Below are 16108 nucleotides of genomic sequence, written 5' to 3'. Positions count from 1 at the left end.
TAAACGATTATTAAAGACATTAAGCGTTGTGATGGTGTGATTTGAAGCAGTGATATTTCACAGTAATCTTACTCAACTTCTTTAATGAAGTCTAGATAAATTCTAGAAACGAAGGTTGAGCAATATATCTGATATCTAGGTACAATCCGGGAGTCTCACAACTGCTTGAACCGCAGGGTTTCATCACTACGAGTCTTGATTTGAACGGTCTTGAACGAAACAGGCAGGACTTCCATGGACTGGTTCATGATGCTGCGGATGGAGCCCTCGGACTTGACGAAAATACATAGACACCGACTGAATTATTCGTATATTGTTAAGCATCATAACAAAGTTACTGTAACCATAAGACCAATGCCAACAATCGTTACCATAGTAATCACATAGTAATGAAGAAAGTGGTAAATCTCCGCTTGTGTCAGGTGACGTGACGTCAAAGCGTGATATCGGGATTTCACGGTGCCGTTCTCAGACGCTTGTGTGCGTTCTGGGCACCCAGGCCGACAGTCCTACAAGATGTTAGCTGAACAGTTTCAGACTAATAATATCCATCGTCAGCAAGTATGACCGTGAAGCCCTTTCCACAGTTAATGCAAACGCTTGTTCTCTGAGGAGGAAACACATCGAGCTTCTTGAAATGAGAAGAATGATATTCCGAACATCACGGAAACCTGTGTTAAGCCCGAAATTAGCGTCCATTCTGTAGACTTTCGTCTCTTAAGACTCGACCGAATCAACGAAGGAGGAGTCCGTAACGATACAGCCATTCGATGACAAAGTGTGAGGTAATTGAAGGAGAAACTATAATGGGAGCATGCTGCTGGAAGGCTTCGAGAGCGGCCACTACAACTGACCGACCTTCCGACCAGAATTTCTAGAATGGGGTTTACACCACGTCGCCGGGCCTGGAATGGAGATGGAGATGGAGGACGAATTAGTATGCCTGGTTGGAAAGCAACTGCTACAGAGAAATATGCAGACGTATTTCTGCCGGAAGTCGTGCTTACTACGGACTCCACAAAATTCTAAGATCTGGTAAGCTTCACCCCCGTACGAAATATATAATGTACGAAACGCTAATAAGACCGGTAGTCCTCTACGAGCAGAAACGTGGACAATGCTCGACGGAGACTTAAAAGCACTGGCCGTTTTTGAACGCCGTGAGGACGGTGTATGAAGTAGAAGGGTGAACTACGAGCTGACGCAAGTCTTCGGCAAATCCAGTATTCAGAAAGTTGCTTAAACTGGAAGGGAATGCGCGGAACATGTTGTGAGAATGTCGGACTACAAAAATGGTGTTCGACTCAAATCCAATTGGTATGAAGAACTGGTTGCTCTAATAGGCTATTTCACGAGCTGCAAAATTGTTGTCAATGCGACTAAAATCCGTCGTCGTCAGCAGCATAGAGCCGAGGTAGCTTGTGTTGTTTCAAGCAGGCGTCTACAGTCGACTCGATCTTGGGTCACTCGTCGCCAATTACCCAGGTGTCTCAGAAGTCATATTGAGCCCCTCTGTTCCTGGTGGCGATGAGGTTCAACAGAACTGTTTTCGTCGCTCTGTCGTCCGGTATCCTTACAACGCGTCAGGCCGCGGGCAGCGTAGCCTGCCGACTTTCACCAGATGTACGATGAGAATCTGTCAAAGTAGTGCCTGTAGCTCGTGATGCATGCACCTTCGCTACTCTCCGCTGTCAGTTTATACTCCGCCGCACCTTCCGGTCGAACACGGCAGAAGCGCGTATGTTCCCCATAAGCAGCGTAACAACTTCAAGTTCATAGAAAACTACCGGTCAAATAAAGGTTTTGTACATCGCCAGCTTTCTACGCCAGCGAATGCTGATCGTAGCGTTTTGCGAAGGGCAAGGTAGGTCCGATTTCTCGCTTGAATACACCGCTGGATATCCTTACAAGTGTTGTTTTCCGTGATCATCAACGATTCTAAATATACGAACTCATCTACTACTTCTAGTTCGTGGCCGTCAAGGATTACCGTTCGTGAAAAGCGCGCGTTTGTACCCCTTGAGCCATTTTATTTTATGTATTGGGTATTCGACGCATTCAAGTTTTAGCCCAATATTGCCCAAGATTGCCTTCGTAATAGTAAAGTTCCTGGCTATCAAAATCATTTGCAAAGCAGTAGGATAAGCCTTCACCTTGTCTCAATTGTCACCGTGTCTTGAAGCGACTCGAGAGTGTCTCGATGCAATGTAGTTCTGATCAGTCGCGTCAATTTATCCGGTAAATCGTGTTCCTGAGTTATCTGCCATAGCTGGTCTTGATCGACTGTATCGTATGCTGCGTTGAAGTCAATAAAGATGTGATGCGTGGGCATGTTGTGGCGCGTTGCCATTTCTGCAAGATCTGTTGGATGGCAAAAATTTCATCCGTTCACGGGCGTAGCCAGAAAAGTTCCTTGGGGGGGGGGAGGGTTTACAAGAACAAATCTGACATATCCTAACCGTAGGCAGCTTATTCAGGAAATGGAGAATTATTTTCAGTTAGAAACTATTTTGGTTGAAATTGAGTGTTCTTCTTCAGACAAATGCCGCTTAGTTGGTTTCGAGGTACGATGCTGTTCTAACAAGCCAGTCGTCGCATGTTCGAACCTCGGCTAGACGATGCTGCAAGATAGAGTCAGTAGGATTTTTACACTAGCCCCGTCGTAACTGTCCTGTACTCTAGTAGCCGACTGCGAAGTCTGTCGATGAAGAAGGGTCAAGTCTTAGAAGGACGTTTAATCCCACGGCTTTGCTTTGCTCAACAAACAAAAAATGAAGTTGAAATAACAGAGTTAAAGTTATGGCTTCCCAGCTGGCATTGAGGTACACGTTGTATGCGCGAATCTCGGCTGGGAGAGGCTGTTAAAGTTCATAGAACTGAGTCTCTTCGAGACGCAGTGAGGGTGCTTAAGAACAACTTATCCTGTATGATTCTCAACATCGCTCTTAAGGTGATCCGATGATCAAATTTCGAAAAGAGAGGTTTGATTCTCAGTAAATGTAGCATACTAACTTCTTGGCTAAGCAGATGACTTTGCCAGGTGGCTAATCCGGTGACAGAAACTTTGCCACGACGAAGGCCATCTGTGCTAGACTGAAAGCGGAGCCTAGCAGGATTGGGCTTTAAATCAACGCGTCGAAGACCAAATACATGAATGATAATAACTCAATAATTGGTCGTTGTTAAATCAGACCGAGCCAAGTAACAAAAATCTTATTTCGAGAAAAACGCGTTCAAATTTTACTACTCTGAATGGTTTGTAGCTATTAATTGTTCGAAATCATCTCATAACATTGGCTGTTTGCAACATTTATGTAGTCTTATTAGAGTAAAGCTTAGAGCTTAGAGTAGCTTAGAAAATTCTTGATCGTTTGCTGTCATTAACTCATTCTTTTAAATTTTGCGATTCGGTCATCCAGCGGCATATTCAAGCGTAACGGGCCTTTTTTGTTTTTTTTTTGAAGGGGATTTGACTACTTTGTCCATTAATTTGAACTTTTGTAGTATATCCCTGTTTACCGTACGTGCCATGCAAGCCAATTGCCATTTATAGACAACTAGCCATTTGCTCCTGCACATTCCTAGTCAGGTATAATATGGTTTATGAAACCGATAACCTTCCCGGGATTAGCAGACCAAATTTCACTAGGAGATAAGCATGTCTTGTCAAGAAATTTAGCTCTGCTCATGTAAAGCGCACTACTACTGCAAAGCAGGTGCAACGGGCCTACTTTGAGCTTCGCTAAACGCTGCAATTAAGAGGCATAAGCCACCTTAGGAACCTGACAATGTACAAAACCCCTATTAGACCGATGGATCATGCTCACGGAGGACTTACGCGCCTTTGCGGATGACATTTGACGAAGTACAAGCTGAAAACGAAGAGTAGCGGAGGTACATGAATCAAGGGCAACCTCCCCTGCTTGGGAAGATTATCAACGTACATTTGGCGAAAGTCGGTAAACTACAGTGAACCAGTCACGTCGTAAGGAAAACGGTGCTATATAACAACTCCACCGACACCGGCACAGAGAGACTCAACGTGCGAGATGGATTTTCCTGTGCTTTAAACAACATGGCCGAGCGATGCTGGCAACGAATCTCCCCTGGGTTATTACTAAGATTTGGGAGGAGGTGAAACTACAGGGCCATAGATTTAACGAGTGGTTTGGTCCCATCTACAGAAACGGTAATCGGCTCGACTGCTGCAACTATCGTGGCCGTTTAAAATGTCGGGAGCACAACGTGCCCATGCAACACATCTTTATTGATTTCAAAGCAGCATACGATACAGTCGATCGCGACCGTCTATGGCAGATAGTGCACGAACACGATCAGATGAACTAGATTGGATCGAGTGATGTGTTTCGTGCACATCTCGGGGATACTTTCGAATCCCTTCGAGACGCGGCGAGAGTTGTTATAAGGTGACGGCTTTTTTTTCATGTGTGGACTCATTACTGCGACCAGTAAAGTTGATCTATTGTAATATCGCCCGGGTGTTTGCTGTATGACCTGCACTGCATTTCTTTTTGCTATAATCGCTATTGAGTGAGCGATATGCTTATTAAATTTTATGCGTGCTTGCGTGTATTGAGGTTTACCCTTCCTTCAAAGCTTGATCTACTTTACCCACTTATTCCTCGCTGCTAGTACTATCCCATATTATAGCCGTCCCTGGCGAGGACTTATTCGTACCTCTGACCAGTACACTTAAACTATAGGAGGGACATTTGCACTGTCAAGAGGCTTCAGAGGGTAAATATAGAATTCAGCACGAAGGAAGGGTAAATGGAGGGGCCTGAGAATAAACCCATGCTAAAGTCACTTGACATCGAATGGCTTGATTCTACTAAGATTCGAACCCACAACCACTCGGTTGTCAAAGCAGACTCGGTAACCTTGCGGCTATGGAGCCCCCCAAGGTGACGGCTTATCCTGTATGCTGTTCAACATCGCCTCCGTGGGGGTGACCCGGCGAGCTTTATGGGCTTGAAATTGTGACTGTTGGAAGGTGCTGCGGACGTTTTTTGGTTGAACTGATAGCGAAGAATGTCGAAGGCATATGAATCATACCGAACGACAGCGTGATGAAAACGGTATTTTCAAGAACCACATCGACTCCAGAAACAGAGGGACTAAACGTGTAAGATGGCTCAATTTGGTCGAAATAGATTTGCGATTTCTGAGACGTCTGGGAAATTGGCGATGAGTGGCCCAAGATCGAGTTGAATGGAAACGATTGCTTAAAACGAGCACGAGCTACCCCGATTACGACATTTTGGTGTTCTACAGAGGAGTCACCTTGGACTGTTACTTTTCTGCACATTTTGTTAAGTGTGAGGTCTATTGAGGATTGCAAGCAGCTAAAATGGATGCAGGTTACTACTTACTTAGTTTAGTAGCCGAGAGCCGGGGTGGCTCTTGCCGTATCAACATTTCCTCTCCATTGTAGTCGGTCCTGGGCTACTCGTCGCCAATTCGTTGCGCGTCTCGACACACGTAAGTCGGCTTCAACCTGGTCGAGCCATCGTGCACGTTGAGCCCCTCTATTCCTGGTGCCGATAGGGTTCTTGAAGAGAACGGATTTCATTACACAGTCGTCCGGTATCCTTGCGACGTGGCCGGCCCACCGTAGTCTCCCAACTTTTGCCAGGTGTACGATGGGAATCTCTCCAAGCAGTACCTGTAGCTCGCGATTCATACGCCGCCTCCGCCACTCTCCGCTATCCGTTTGTACTCCACCAAAAATGCTTCAATACATCGTTGGGTCTCCTTACTCGTATTATTGTCAGCGGTGACCTGAGATCCCAAATATACGAACTCATCAACCACTTCCAGTTCATCGCCGTCAATAGTCACTGTCCGTGGGAGGCAAACGTTGCTTTCTCTGAAGCCTCTTCCTACCATATATTTGGTTTTCGACGCATTGATTTGTAACCCTATCCTCCTAGCGTCCGTTTTTAGTCTGCCTTAGATTGCCTCCGCCGTCCCAAGATTTCTAGTAATGATGTCTAGGTCGTCTGCAAAGGCTAGGAGTTGGAATTCTTTTGCTATTAGGGATAGACGACGCAACAAAATCTGTGAGAGCACCTTGTAAGCGGCGTTGACCAACGTGCAGCAGTCTAGCCGGTCACCCTTTTTGTACACCTTCCATCCACTGCTCCGGCAGTTTCTCCTCCCAAATCCTAGAAATTATCCAATGAAGTGCCGTTGCTAGCGGTTCTTGGTAATTTTTGTAGAGCTCTGCCGGGAGTCGGTCCTTTCCGGTGGCTCTATTATTCTTCAGCTGACGAGTTTCTCGGCGGATCTCATCGAGATCGGGAGCCGTCATGCTGTTGTCGTTTTTAGGCACTCCGAGGTTAACTTCCATTGCGTCTCATGCTGCTATATCGCCGTTGAGGTGCTCATCGAAATACTGCTTCCATCTATCGATCACCTCGCGCTCGTTTGTTATTAGATTCCCTCCCTCGTTCCTACACATGTCAGGTTTAGGTGTGTAGCCCTTACGAGTTTGGTTCACCTTCTCGTAAAACTTGCGCCTGTCATTAGCCCGGAATAGTTGTTCAAGCTCCTCACGATTTCTGTCCTCCTTCTGGTGCTTTTTCCTCCTCAGGATCGTGGTCAAATAATTCCGCGCTCGTCGATACTAGGCCAAATTCTCTTTCGTGGATATTTTTGCCAAGCTCTTTTGTACCTCTCTATCGTTTGATGGCATTCCCCGTCAAACTAATCATTTCGTGCACTCCTAGCACAGCGGTTGCGGCCTCGTTGACGGCCGAGCGTATCATTACTCCATTCGTTTCCGAGGGTCGTAGCATCTAGCAGCTCATGTTCCTTATATGATAAAATCCAACATGGTGGCCAAATTCAAGATGGTCGCCGATATTTTTTCTCTTCGTTTATAAGCCCTATCTCTCCTCTTTACAAAATCGTGTCGTTTGTAGTTTGTTTCATAGCAAATTTGGGAAATATCACAATAGTTATATGAAAATTGTGAACCTTGCTACAAAGAACTGGTTGTTTTATTGAATAAGTTAATGTAGCATTTTTTCTCAGCTTTCCAATGGTGGTTTCAAATGAAAATCGATTGGGGGGCTCATGGTGAAAACGGCGATTTTTTGATAAAATCCAATATGGCGACCAAATCCAAGATGACCGCAAATTTTTTTTTTTACTCCATTTGAAAGCCCTGTTCTTTTTACAGAATCGGGTCATTTGTTAGTTGTTTCATGGCAAATTTATCAAATATCTCTTCATAGAGATATCAAGGTTTGCTCAAAATTCAACTTTTTTGAAACTGCTAGGCCCCTTGGCGAACGTGGGATTCACTATTTCGAGGTATTAAAAATGTGAATATTATTTTTTAACCATTTTCAACCAGTTAAGTGCAAAAGTTCCAATATTCGAAGACCCCGTGTCAGTAGTGGCTCCGTTTCAGCGAGAATTACTCCAATATAAGAACTCAAAGAACTAATACAAAGATTAAACATCTTCGCAAACACTGGCCAATGGAATGTATCCGCAGTTTTCGGAATTCTGAACAGACATTTATATTTTCCGGATCGTAAGACTCGGGCTCAACTAGTCATTTATAAACAGCGAAAATAGTAAAGGCCGTAGAGTGCTACCCTGAGGTACTTCTGAGCATTTTCCGAACCAGTCAGATAACGATGCACCAAGTTTCCCGGCCTTTTGCGGTTCTTTAGATGAGAGGCAAGCCATGTTGGAAATATTGTCGAAGCTCCGAGAATATAGTGTTTGCCTCCAGGTCGGTATAAACGGCGTCAATCTGATCTAGCTGGTCCATTGTACACTAACACAAAGACGTAAAATCAATCAAATTTGATAGAAACTGATCTACCGGGGGAAAATGGCGAAAGAGGTGGATTACCTGGTGATCCGAGGACATGCTGGTCGAAAGGGCGCGTCCTTGAACTGGTAAACCAAAACGGATAAGTACGCACGGCTAGAGAATCACGGCTGTGACAGTATCACTGAACTCATTCTTGTACTATAAAGCTATGCTTCTGTTTTTATTGCAATATTTATTTTCGCTAAACTAGTGATTTCCCTTGATTTACTTCGCACCCTGATTTACTGGAGCCTTTAGCTCGGATTGTTGTGACATTACGACAATACAGTATACAGTGACGGGCGCTGTTGGAATGGAATGGAATTCTATTATAGGGCAAACTTGTTCTCGGGGAATGATTATGGAGCCCATTGATTGTGGGGAGGGGTCTGGCCTCCAGACAACAGTGAGTGCTGCCGCACTTAAAAGCTACTACATTTTTTAAGGTAGAATAAATTACTTACGGTACTAGTACTGTCTGTGTGTATTGTATTGTGTTTTTTTCTTCTTCGCTTGAAGCTTTGAGTTAACAACTACTACTTTTATTTTCAACAGTATAAATATGATACATTTTACTCGCACAAATATATAATTGCTTACATATTTTTGATTAATGCAATTCGAATTACTACACATTTAATAGCTCGGAGTTTTCGACTAACCTACAATAAATATCATTTATCAGTTTATTATAATTAGTCTAAAATAGAGCAGGAATAGGTGGTGGAAGTTTTGGAACAACCGCGGACCGAGTGTCCTCACTGTCCGCGTGTCGGTCGAAAAAAAAAATATAGGTTAGCAGGTTAGGGAGGGGATTCTCGAGGGGGTCACATTTTTAAAATGTGGCCACAGTCGTGTTGTTCGATGCCGGTGCCTTTTGGCGCCTCACCGGCACCGGTGAGAGTTCATATATAAATATATTTATATAGAAAGTTTACCTTTTGTTAGCACTGATTCAATAAATAATCAAGATTACAAGTTCGGAATAAGTTAAATAAATAAATAAAAGAGGTTTCCTCCTGTGGCTAAGTGAGTATAAATATTAATAGGAGATTAAAGTACATGCGCGCGCGCACACCGTTTTTAAGCAAGTAAAGCTGCTGCAGCATCTCTGCGTTTTTTTCTTCCTCTTCTCATTTTCATTTTCAATGGTTCCACGATGCTCATCAGGCTAATCAGGCGAAGAACCGTCGTCGCATTCCACAGGGCGCTGCCGGCTGTCATGTGTTTACCCGAAAACCGCCTCCTTTTCCATCTCCTGCTCCCCTTCCTTCCTTCCGCCCCCGCTGGAATCGATGATGATACCGACCTGAGTATAGAGAGAGTGAACCTGATTTCGCCCGAAAATCGCGCGGCGGCAAAGCAGGCGGCGACACGTTCGCACGGTGGAACCATTGGAATTGTCTATTGGCTATAATATAGTAACGTTTAGGTAAAAATATCGAACGAACGGGAAAAATAAAGACACCCATCATAAAAACGAAAAAAATAACGGAAAAAGGAAATAAAAAAGCGAAATAAATAAAAACCAAGCGCACCGCCGGCGGGGCGGTGCGCTGCTCTGATACGCGCGTTCTTTAAAAGTAATTAAAAGTAAATATGGCGACCCATTTCTAGAGCAGGAATTTTCTTCCTCCGGCTTCGCCTTCGCCCTTAACTTTTGCCCGCGTGTTTGGCCGCGGAGGAAAGAAAATTTCCCGATGCCTGTCTGTGTGTCCTATCTTTAAAATAATTGCCTAGCTGAACTCTGAAAAAAAAATTTGCTTGATTGTTTTGCTGGTTTTGCTGCGCCTACTATGATGATGAACGATTAACAACAACAACAACGACAGTAACAATCTCCTTGGTGACGGACGGGGCCGCCAGTGGGGGTCCAAACAAAAACTTAACAGAGTTTGGCTGTCACTTTCTAACAACAGTATTAGACAGCCTTTCGAACGACCGGATTGACTAATTGACACTTAACCTTAACATATAAATAAATAATTTCGGCTTCCTGTTTTGTTTACTCTCTACCTAGTTCCGTTGCGGATTGCGCTTCTCTCTGTTGGACTGTTTCGAATAAGAGATAACGAGTCAGAGAGAGAGGGTGACTGTCAGTTCGGTGCTGGGTGGATCGATGGACGGATGGATGGATGGATGGATCGAGGAGGTTTGGGTTGTGTTCAACGCTGAGAACCTTGTACTTGTACCTGGCTATTGTTTTTTTGTGTGTGTGCTAGCTACTTGGGCGTGAGACTCGGCTTTTCACTCGTTTCATCTGTCCCCATCTGTTGCCAGCAGTCTTCTGCTTCTGCTTCTTTTGGTCACGATTACGAGTAGAAGTTTCTCGACTTGAGCGATTTGGTGGACTTGAGCGTGCCGCTGACCAGCGAACTGGGCCCGCTGGACACGATCGAAGCCGTCGACGGCGTTAGGCGCGGATTGGTGAAGGCGACGGCACGTTCTTTCCGCGAAGTTAGCGAGAACGGCTTCAGCCGTATGCAGAGGAAGGCCGACGTCAGGCAGGACGCGATCAGGATCGATAGGAGCACCACAATCGTAACGGTGAAACCGGGAGTAGTCATGCAGATCAGGCCCTCTTCCCGGGCCGGGAAGATCATGGTGGAATCGTTGGTACTGTTTTGGCTGCCGATCGGGAAGGTTAAATCGCCGGGTGCAACGACGCGGATGATTCGCTTCATGCCGACATCTTCCTTTTGTTCCACGCCGGCTTCGCCGGCTTCACGAGTTCTACGGATTCGTCGGTCATCTCGCTTGCGATTGGCGTACACGTGAGCATCCAGTGAGGACGGTGGTGGAGGCGGTGGCGGTGGACCGTACTGTTGATGTTCCGGACCACCGGATAGGTGGTGGACGTCCAGCACTCCTGGATCGGTACACTGTTCCGGACATTGGTAGCGACAGATTTGAATCGTACACTGGAAGTGAACCTCCATGGAGTCGGGGAATTTAAACGCCTGGAAGTGCGCGTAGGACAGTACGGAAGCACTGGCTCCGAAGTTCTTGATTTTCGTGAAGCGAGACATCAGCTTCGGCCGCGTTACGCAACCTCGTTGATCGACCAACTGAATCGGAGCACGCTTACCATCGTGAGCCATACAATTCCTGACCAACATATCGAACTTGCTATCATCATCCTTGATCGCCAGCACCATGGTCATCGTTTGTCCGATCTTCACCAATCCGGAAACCTCGGAAGCCCACGGTCCTTTACCAACTTGAATCTGCATCCAACAGCCAACATTATCCCCAGCAAAGTCAGCCCGAATCACATCCAACATATCCACCGGGAACGGGCGGAACGTCACACTCTTCTCGTACTGATCGTGCCACGTACATCTCAGCTTCCGCGCTTGATCCCAAACCTCCTGCACCTGCGGATCGTACTGCAGCACAATAATATTCTCAAAGTACGACCCAGCACCGGACTCCGTTCCCGAGTATCCATTATACAGCGCATTATCCGTATTCCCAGCCGTTCCACACTGATGAATTCCGATATCGAACGTCGCAGACGTCTTACCCAATCCAGCCGGCAGATGGACACAATTGATATTGCTGTAGTGCCCCTTGGAGAAGATGATTCCGAAGAAGGGTTTGTCGAACTGGACAAACACTTTCATGCCCTGTTTCTCGCATTTCACGTCCAGTGAAACGATTTTGGGCATATCCTGCAGTGGCGAGGACCACAGGTCGTTCCCGGCAAGCGGGGGAGCACCGTAGAGCTTGTCCGGCCCCAGATCGGTGGCTTGCAGCTTCGGTGGCGGCGGCGGTGGCGGTGGACCGTGATAGGCATGAGCAGCCGGCAAGGGTGGCGGTGGTGGCGGACCAAACGGTTGGCCCAGTCCATGTGGGGCTCCTGCAATGGAACGGGAGAAGTGGAAACCGAAAGATAGAATTCACAATTAGAGTTTTACGCACGGAACTCACCTCTGCTCGGTCCGTGTCCTATGTGTGGCCCATGAGGTCCGACCGGCGGCGGACCACCATGCTGCTGGGGCCCCGGCCCGTGACCTATCGAGAGAGGAATGTGCTGCGGAAAGGGATGCACCGACGACGCACCCTGATGGTCCGCATCGACGGACTCCAGTGCCACCTGATCCGAGTCGTTTTCACGCTTCTCCGCTTCCTCGCCGGGACTTATTGATTTGACCACCTCCACCGTATCGTCAGCCACCGTGATCTGTTCCGTAGCCGTTCAGAAGGGAGAAAGAAGAAGAAAAAAAAACAGATCAATTAGTCGACGGGTACAAACGGGAAAGTGAAATTTCGTCACTTTCCAGCGGCAAGTCGCAAGATCGTCGCGATCGCCGCACCGCGGCGGATCGCAATCGTTTTCTAATTTCTATAAAAATGGCTAAAAGTGAGATCTGTCAGGTGCCTGTTTACTGGTAGGTTGGTTTTTTTTTTCTACCTTTCATTCTCCTTCTGCATTCAGCAGCAGCAGCAGATTGCACATTTTTGTTTGACCGCACGCAGCAGCACAACACAACACAGGAGTGAGTGAGTGACATACGTTCGATCGGTCGGTCTCGTGTGATGCGCTTTCCAATTTTTGCCATTTTTACCCCCCTGGCCGTCATCCCCCCGAACCTGTCCCTTCGGGATCGGGGCTCGCATGCCAGACGACACACATGTCATGCCGCTCTGTAAGAGGCATGTACCTGTCCGTCTGTCTGTGGCGTGGACCAGTTGTGAAGGGCAGCAGACTGCGCGGTGCATCGATAGTGGCCGCGGTGCTATCAGTCGACCCTACGCAACGCAGTCGGTGCGCGGTGCGTGAAAGTGAACTTGTCGGCCGATCCGGTGCCGGTCGGCTCGGTGATGTACTGGTTCACTGGAAGGGAAGATTTTAAATTCCGAACCCCCTCCCACCGTCGGTGCTCGACAGGTTCGTCGGGGACGCACGTAATGACAGGGTTCGCGCAATGATTGAATGGGATATCGTTTACTGTGGCTCGATAAGTGAACGAATTTTCCTTTCATAATTCTCGAAAGTTACTTTCATGCACCGCGCTGTGTTTCGATGGTTACCAGTTATTTATTGGTGGTGGAATTTTACATCACAGTAGACGTTGGATTCGTAGGTCAGCCAAAACTGACAGTTACTGCAATAATTTCAGCTAATTCACGACTTAAAGATATAATGTGTGAGGTTAGCTCATAAAAATTAGAGTATAAACATAAATTGCGCTTAAGTTAATGTAATTTGTCGGTGTAAACATTGCAGGTAGGCCTTAACTTATTTTGCACGTGGTGAATGTTTTTCTTCCATTCATAACGTTGAAAATTAAGTTAACCACTTGAAGCTGAATAGGGAGTAAACTGTCAGTTTATTGTAGCGAATTAGTGGGTTTAGAAAAACTGATCAAACTAAAAACAGTAGACTGTAATTGTAATTATGTCAAATCATTAAGTGCACGTGACTAAATGTGGTGCTAAATTTAATTCCAAAAACCGGAGATGCCAATTTGCCTGGTTTTCTATCCGCCGAACTCTATATAGAAAGTAACTATAGGCTGCACTGTCATTTAGTGGTAAAGTCGACAAGCCTTGAGAGCTGTCAAGTATTCTTAGCCAACTAAAATAAATAGTTTGTTCAAGTTGTTGGACGTTTTGCAATCCTTAACTCGGTAAATTTTCCGTTTTATTTTCGGAATGTCATCCGGTAGCGTGGCGTGTGCTGGGAATCGTTCCCGGAAGAATAAAAGTGATTCTCCTGGCAATGAGGAGATATGAACCACAGTGCTGGCAAGTTGATAACAGTCGTATAGTACAACTCCAAAACCTGCAGAATAGTCGATTGGGCGCGACTCCAAAACTATGACGATACTCAGATGTAGGTGCGATAGGAAGCTGAAAGAGCGACTAGTGTTAGGAAAGGAGATGTTGGAAATGAGCGCTTCTGATCCAGAGACTATCGGAGGTGTCGAGAAGATGGATGGTTGGCTTGAAAGAACAGTCCAAATAGTTATGGACTTTGGAACATTTGGATGAAACCCCCTTATCGGCCTACGATAAAATTACACAAGTATCGGTAATGACGACAAATCATCAGAAAGTTTCTAGCAGACGATAATAAGAAGTGCTTTGTCATTAGCGACGTCCCACCCGAAGGTTTTGCAACCAGTTTAAAGAAGTTACGTTCCAAGTGACGGATACTTTGAGTCAGAGCCGGCGTTTAGGCCGACAAATCCATTGTTTTTTGTTCTCTTTTATTTAAATGCAAAGCGTAAAGTAATAAAAAAAATCGATGAAATTAGGCCTCGCTGCTCTGGGGTCTTTACATAATGTGTCAAACGACTCGGCTCAGCCTGCACGCCGATTGTTTACGGAGGCTTCGACCGAATTGGCTTTCAGATCAATAAGTCTAACATCAATGCTTCTTAAGTTGATGAAGAAAATCCCAGATAATTATTATATCTGCAACGAGATTTTAAAGAGCTCTCCGTTCCATGGAAATCAACATACATACCCACATGGCAAATCTACGGAAACTGCACTGCACTGTGTAGTGACGTTAATTGAGAAATCAGTCAGATAACAGAAAACGGCACTTTGTTCTTTCCTTGATACTGAAGCAGGTTTAGATTATCACGTCCTTCGTTTTAATTATTACGGCTCTCTTTTAAAACGGAATCGTCCACACTACAACAGGCTAGATTCAAGCAATGCACAATGGGCAAAAACGAGCTCGTAATTCCAAGTATTAGAAGCCGCTGGTTTGGGATTTTACAAGATACCTATTCTTATGCAAAAAAATGCTGACAATCGATTGGTGGCGGTTTCATCCTGCGCAGACTTCGGGAAGTGGTCCATTTTGTCCTATTTTCCCTAAAAACCATGATAAAAGCTAATTAAACAGTATAAAAACTTATTTGCCGCCCGTGAAACGAACTCTAATAGCTTCCAAATTTTGTCAAAACATCAGAAAATCAAATTCCATCCATTCCATACTGTGCGAAATGCAGGTAGAGTCCATTTTGTCCAATTGAAATACATAGTAAAACCTAATTAGAGCCATTAAAACTAATTCAAAGACAGGGGGATAAACGCGAGTAGTACCAGTTTACTCGAAAGACATCAGGAGAGTTGTTTGTCATCGATTTAGTAGCGTGATGAATTCACAATCGGTTCGTTTTGCCTGATTCTCTCCTAGATCTACAAAAACACGCTTTTGCTGTTGCGTAAAAATCGTAATTTTTCAACGATGGTGTCTTTGGAGAAGTTTATCGCATCTTTTCAAACTATCAAGGCAATCTCATATTCATCTATCAGGGTGATACAAAGTTTTGTTTTTTTGAATTCGTCCAAAAAAAATTTTTTATTCAGAAAAATTATAGACTACTCTAAAATGAGCAACTGCTGAATATAGTAACTATCAATCTTTTGCTAGTTGCGAGATATAATGATTTATTTAAAAAGTACACCTAAAATTCAATTCTGTACAATAGCTCCGCATCCAATTAATTTATTGCTTTCAACTGTTCTCCGAAGTTATTCAGTATGATAAAATACACATTTTTTTGAAGGTTGTTTGTGCCTTTGAGTTAGTTTTTATTGCGTTAATTATGTCGATGGTAGTGGTCAACACTACTGGAAGTTGGCAGAGTAGAGCCAGGTGGTCAGTGTGTTTCCTGAGAGCCGCTCTTCGGGTTACGAGGTAAATTGAGAGATGTTTTTAATGCGTGTGCTTTGGTCATCTAGCAAGGAACTGCAAAGGTCCTGACAGATCTGATCTGTGCTGGAAATGCGACAAAATTGCAAGATACTACAGGAAGCAACCAAGGTGTCTGCTCTTTAGACAAGAGAATGGTAACAACCATATGACGGGAGGTTTCAATTACCAGGCGTACAAGCCGGTGTTGGCTGGCCAGCATTGCTGGAGGTAATCCAAATCAATTTCAACCATTGCGACCGTATAGAGTCCCATCCGCCAACGACAACTGGGTTACGGGTAGCAGAACAATAACTGCCATACACGCCATCCAGGAGGTGATTTCCAACGCGTCTGATGGTTTCGTGATAGCCAAAATTGACGGGATCTACCTATGCAGTTGTTATGTGCCTCCTAGGTGGACCAGGAGGCAATTCCTTCAAATGTTAGACGCAGTTACGGTGAAGCTCATCGGAAGAAGGCCGGTAAAACTGCGGCAGACCAAGAAGAGTGTAGGTTGGTGATCCAAGCAGCAAGGGGCGCACAAAAAAGGGAGGTCAAAGTGCGAAAGCGAAAAAAGAGCTGCGCCGTGA

The 16108-nt window shown here is 45.3% G+C and overlaps 1 protein-coding gene across 1 annotated transcript in view; it reads right to left on the bottom strand.

Moving 5' to 3' along the window:
* Positions 1-10093: 10093 nt before the first annotated feature.
* The window catches only part of LOC128732419 (uncharacterized), a 70662-nt gene continuing 64647 nt past the window's right edge, over positions 10094-16108 (bottom strand). Inside the window, exons 5-6 of the mRNA XM_053825667.1 lie at positions 11789-12041; positions 10094-11714 (exon numbers count right to left, since the gene is read on the bottom strand). Of these exons, the coding sequence (XP_053681642.1) occupies positions 10168-11714; positions 11789-12041 (1800 nt within the window). The 3' untranslated portion in view covers positions 10094-10167. The remainder of the gene's footprint in view (positions 11715-11788; positions 12042-16108) is intronic.

Source organism: Sabethes cyaneus, chromosome 1 (genome assembly GCF_943734655.1).
Source record: "Sabethes cyaneus chromosome 1, idSabCyanKW18_F2, whole genome shotgun sequence".
Lineage (NCBI taxonomy): Eukaryota > Metazoa > Arthropoda > Insecta > Diptera > Culicidae > Sabethes > Sabethes cyaneus.
Note: the sequence above shows the minus strand (reverse complement) of the source record. Positions and strands in the feature narration are given on the sequence as shown.